This window comes from Propithecus coquereli, unplaced genomic scaffold (genome assembly GCF_000956105.1).
Source record: "Propithecus coquereli isolate 6110/MARCELLA unplaced genomic scaffold, Pcoq_1.0 Scaffold133, whole genome shotgun sequence".
NCBI lineage: Eukaryota > Metazoa > Chordata > Mammalia > Primates > Indriidae > Propithecus > Propithecus coquereli.
In genome coordinates, this window is record NW_012137525.1 from 3,164,070 (window position 1) to 3,169,344 (window position 5,275).

General features: G+C 35.0%; 1 protein-coding gene across 1 annotated transcript in view; it reads right to left on the reverse strand.

Moving 5' to 3' along the window:
- The window catches only part of VWDE (von Willebrand factor D and EGF domains), a 101,437-nt gene that overhangs the window by 82,558 nt on the left and 13,604 nt on the right, over positions 1-5,275 (reverse strand). The window contains exon 3 of the mRNA XM_012638739.1: positions 4,675-4,906. Within this exon, the coding sequence (XP_012494193.1) occupies positions 4,675-4,906 (232 nt within the window). The remainder of the gene's footprint in view (positions 1-4,674; positions 4,907-5,275) is intronic.

Genomic DNA, 5,275 nt, shown 5'->3' on the forward strand with positions numbered 1-5,275 from the left:
CTTCAATTTTTATTAAATATTCTAATTTTCTTAATTTAGGGCCCAGAATGTGGTTTATCATGGTAGATGTTTCATATGCATTTGTAAAGAATGTTTTTGCTGTTATTGTTTTGGGGTGTCTTCTCTACATGTCATTTACATCAAGTCGGTTGGTAAAGTGTTCTAGTATCCATTTTTGCTAATTTTATTTCTACATGTTCAATCAATTATTGACAGATGGGTGTCGATCTCTAATAATAAATGTAGATGCTTCATGTATTTTGATTCTGTTATTAGGTGCATAATCATTTAGAATTCTCTTGTTGAATTGCACATTTTATCATTAGGAAACAATAGGAAATGCCCTTGTTTTTTCCTTGTAATAGTCGTTGCTCTCTAGTCTACTTAGTCTAATATAAATACAGCCACTTTACATTTCCTGCCATTAATGTTATCTAGGTATATCTTATTCTAGCCTTACACTTTTGAACTCATTTTTCTTGAACTCATTTATATTTGAAATAAGTTTTTTCTAGGCAGCCTATAGGTCTTGAGTCTTACTTTTTGATACAATTTGATAATTTCTGCCTTTCAATTGGGGTGTTTAGATCATATATATTTAATGTGATTGTTCATATTGTTAGGTTTAAATCTACCATGTTGATATGTTTTCTATTTATCCTATCAGTGCTTTGTTCCATTTTTCATCTTCTCCTGCGTTTAAAAAAATGATTATCTTTTAACACTCCATTTTATGGCCCTTTATGGCTGATTGGCTATAATGAAAAGTTTTATTTTAGTGGGTGCTTTAAGGGTTATAATATACATCTTTAACTTTTAATAGCCTACTTTTAATGGACACAATGCCACCTCACATGTACTATAAGAACCTAACTAAACTGTGAACTAGAAATACAAAAAATGTAAAAAAATATGTATATTTCCATGGAGTCTCCTTAAGATACAACATTCCCAATATATACATATTTTTGTTAGAATGGCTTTAATTTCAAGTATGATTTTGAATCAATGTTTCTTTCCTTATTTGGCTTTTCAAAGTCTCTAAGGATAAATGAATTACATAAATGTATATATATGAATTATAATAAAAAATCTTCATGAGAATATGCTGTTAAAAGTGAAATCTTATTCTCTAATTTTTACTGTTGGTTATTTTTAAAGTAAATAATGTGGCTTTCAGCCAGATAAGATATATTGGCTGGAGGCAGCAATATGTCCAAGTAAAAAGCGACATTTGACAGACTGCCTTTGAAGATAGAGATGAGCCTGAAAATGCTTCTTAAGTAGTCGTGATAAGGCTTTTTCCAAATAAGCCCTTTAAAAGGGAATAAGTTTCAGTTGGCATGAGGCTTCCTTCACCTTTTGAGCTTTCTTTTTTATCCTGTCTAAACTGCAGATAAAAAGGCTAAAACTGGATCTTCATCCTGTCAACATGAAGGAAAAGATTAGCAAATCACAGAGACTTCAGCCTGACATTGTAAAGTGGCCAAATCACCATCAGCAGCAAGCACCTGCTCCAGACACTTGGTAAGTCAGAAAAAGAAACTCTTAAAGGTTGAGTGACAGTCATTTTTGTTTCCTATCTACGCAGTGTAATTCGAGTTCTAAATGGTATTTTAAGGCAAGCTTTTATCTGTAAACCAGACAAGATAGTAAGTTTTCTTAATAACTGACACATTAAGAATGAAAAATAACAACTGTCTCCCTATCCCTAAATATTTGGAGGACTTGAATGTGGAGAACAAAAGAGGTAATTTTGAATATTTGAGGTTGAGAAAATGAGTGGTTGGTAGTGACATTAACAAAGCAAGAAATATATTTTAAATTTTGAAGGAGTGTCATAAATTTAAATATTACTTCTAAAATTCAATGTAAACAGTAACATCTCTGTTGAAGTGATTATTTGTATTTTATGTTATTCTCTGGTGTGAAAGTTTTGTTTTCATTTTTAATAGTTGTCAGTATTTCTTAAACTAATGTAGGTAAATCATTGGTGTTTCCATGAAACAGAATTTTCCACAAACATTTGCTAGTATTACAGGAAGTTTCACAAAAATTAACTACTTTTTGTGATAAGAATACTGAAAAATATTTTTTAATTTTTTCAAAATATCTCATCTTGGCTACCTAATGAGGCTGATGAATCTCTCCAGACTTCCTCCTTCCCAATGAATGGCACTAGCTCTGCTAAACTGAGCAGATGCTGCCCCTCCTTAATAAACAGGCTGCTTTCAGCCAGTTTTAGCTGGACAGCAGCTGTGTAAGGACTGCGAAGATTTACCCGCTCACTCCCTCAGGATAATTCTCCATGGACTTCTCAATGCACAGGGGATAAAATGCAGAACTCTCTAAACGATCAGGCTCGTTGCCCTTCCATACTCACGTCTCGTAATGCTCTCTCTCACCGCATTGAGATACAACATTTCTGTCCTGTTTTCACTTTTGTAGGCACAACATACACTTTTTGCCTGTCGCCTGCTGCTATTGCTGTTTCCGCTCACTCTTTGTCTGACCAAGGGCTGTTTACCCTCCTCCAGCTCTCAGCATCAATGCCCTTTTGTCAGAAGATGCTCTTTCTGGTGACACTTCATTATTAATGACATCCTCTCCTCACCTCCAGTGTTCTCTTCTACAGCAATTTTGAATCTTTTTATTCATACCATTAATTGCAATATGTAGTTGCATGAAAATTCTGTGCCATGAGCGCGGGGATCACATTTGCTTTGTTCATTCCTCTATAAGGACTTGCCCTGTTGGTTGGAAAAAAGGAATGCCTCCAGCAGCACAGATGTGTGAAATAATTAGTGGATTATTATACTTGTGGAATATTGCCAATAAGTATTGTTCAAATTAATAAATTTTATAAGTTTATTTCCATCTTAGTAAACAATAATTTTAAATCATTTCTTTTTTAAAGATACAACTACTGCCTTGCAATGAATGATAAAGTAAATCTAAACAATTTTATTTTTCATAAATGTAGCATATATTCCAAAAACAATGAAATAATAAAATGATATGTTGAGAACATTATCTTTTAGTCTCTGGTGTCATGTAGACAATAATGTCTTATTTGCTTAGAGATTTTAGCCAATGACAGTGTATTTACATCAACTTTAGAAGTCATTTGGAAATATTATGAGGTGCTTGTCATTGTTGTTAAGAAAAAAGAATGTGTTACAAAATCCCCCAAATATTAAAATTGTTCTTTTACGTTTTCAAAGAAATAATTAACCATGAGAGAAAACGTAAGTTTTTTTGCTGGCATCAGGACAAGTTTTCAAGAGGTAAGAATGCTAGAAACTTAAAGGAATTAATTGTTCTAACATTACTGGCTCAAATTCCATAGCTATGATGAGCAAAATGTTTTTTAAGATTGGATATTTATTTTATATATATTTGGTTATTAAAACCCAATCTTAATTACTATAATACCCAAGTAAATTATATTACTTGTTTTGCTGTATCAGTGTTATTCAGGCTTTGCCAGTTTGGAAAATCTAACAACCTCAGGACAAAAATGTTCATCATAAGTGTTACCCAAATAAATATTGTTTGATGGATCAAGTGTTTGCCTACTTTGATAACACTGGTCTACAGCAGTATCTCTCAGCATTTTCAGTCTCCTATATATGGTTGAGCCCAGATAATAGTAATGCATTAGGGGTTGTTTTCCTTCCATAACTGGTCACACACAAGCACACTCACCCTTCTCCCAAGCCTATAGGAGAAATTCCTCATTTATTAGCTTCACTATTATCTAAACAGTCCCAGCAAAAATTGTCACTGTGTGGTTTTGAGCTTCTTGCATCAGAGGAGTTTGGCTACTCCTTCTACTAAATGAGTGGCCCAAATATGCATTTGGTGAATCCCTATTTTGTTCAGGACACCAGGTCATGAGACCCTGATGTAAAGGGCACATTGTTTTCAAAGAGTTCATAGTCACAGTTGAGCACAGAGAAAAAGAAAACAAAAAGTTTCATTAAGTTCAATTACCTGTGGGGAGCTGTATGATGGTGTGTTACAGGAACTCCCAGCTAAGATCTTTATTCCACCACATCCCCAGTCAACACCATGGTCAGCGTCACGCTCATGAAGCTGATGTGTATTCTCTGTCTGCATATGTCATGTGCCCTCTTAGATACCAAAACAGAGCTCTTGAATCCTCCCTCTCCCCACGGTGATGTGTTTGTACCCTAGTCTTTCCCAACTTAGTCGCTCAAGCAAAAACGCTAGATATTGTCCTCGATTTCTCTCTTTTTGTCTTCTTCATCACTGTAACCCCAAGGCCTAAAATAATTCCTGACACAAGATACACATTCAATAAATGATAGTTAATGAAAGATGAAATAATATAAAGTACATATTTTCATGATAATTTTTACTCACCATTCTTCATCCCTTAATTAAAGGGTAAAAGGGCTCGAGGAAACAAAAGAATTTTTAACACACAATCATTATGTTCATTGAGGATTTTAAGATCTTGGCAAAGAATTCTAAACAAATCTGGGCCATTTAAGACAGAAATTTAGCTTCAATCTAGCAATAATGGTAGACCAAGTCTCTTACTGAGATTTGCATTAGCTCAATACAATCTAACCAGAGGATAGTACAAACACATGAACACACAGTTCCATAATTAGCAGTTCATGTGTATTACTGATGTTTTCTTACCTTCTGCACAATAGCCCATGCATCCTTGAGTGGGTCGTAGTAAGTACACAAAAAATTCCCCACAGTTTCTTACAGACACCGGAATTTGAAAGAGACAGCAGTCCTTTCTACTGCTGAACAAAAACTGCCATGTGGCACAAGCTGTCAGTTGCTTGATCTCCCCAGGAGGCGGCAGTGTTTCTGAATCCCTCAGAGACAGCCAGATGGGGGCCTGAGTTCCACAGTGGTTCATCTTTTGCATCAGAGAAAACAAAAGTTGAAAATCCAATGTATTTTCACACATGGTAGATATATCAACTTTGCGTTTTCTTCTAAACAGCCTTTAAAATATTAAATTATCCATTGTTTTTTAAAAATCTAATAACTTGGCCGGGCGCGGTGGCTCACGCCTGTAATCCTAGCTCTCTGGGAGGCCGAGGCGGGCAGATTGTTTGAGCTCAGGAGTTCAAAACCAGCCTAAGCAAGAGTGAGACCCCCGTCTCTACTAAAAAAAAAAAAAAAAATAGGAAGAAATTAATTGCACAGCTAAAATATATAGAAAAAATTAGCCGGGCATGGTGGCGCATGACTGTAGTCCCAGCTACTTGGGAGGCTGAGGCAG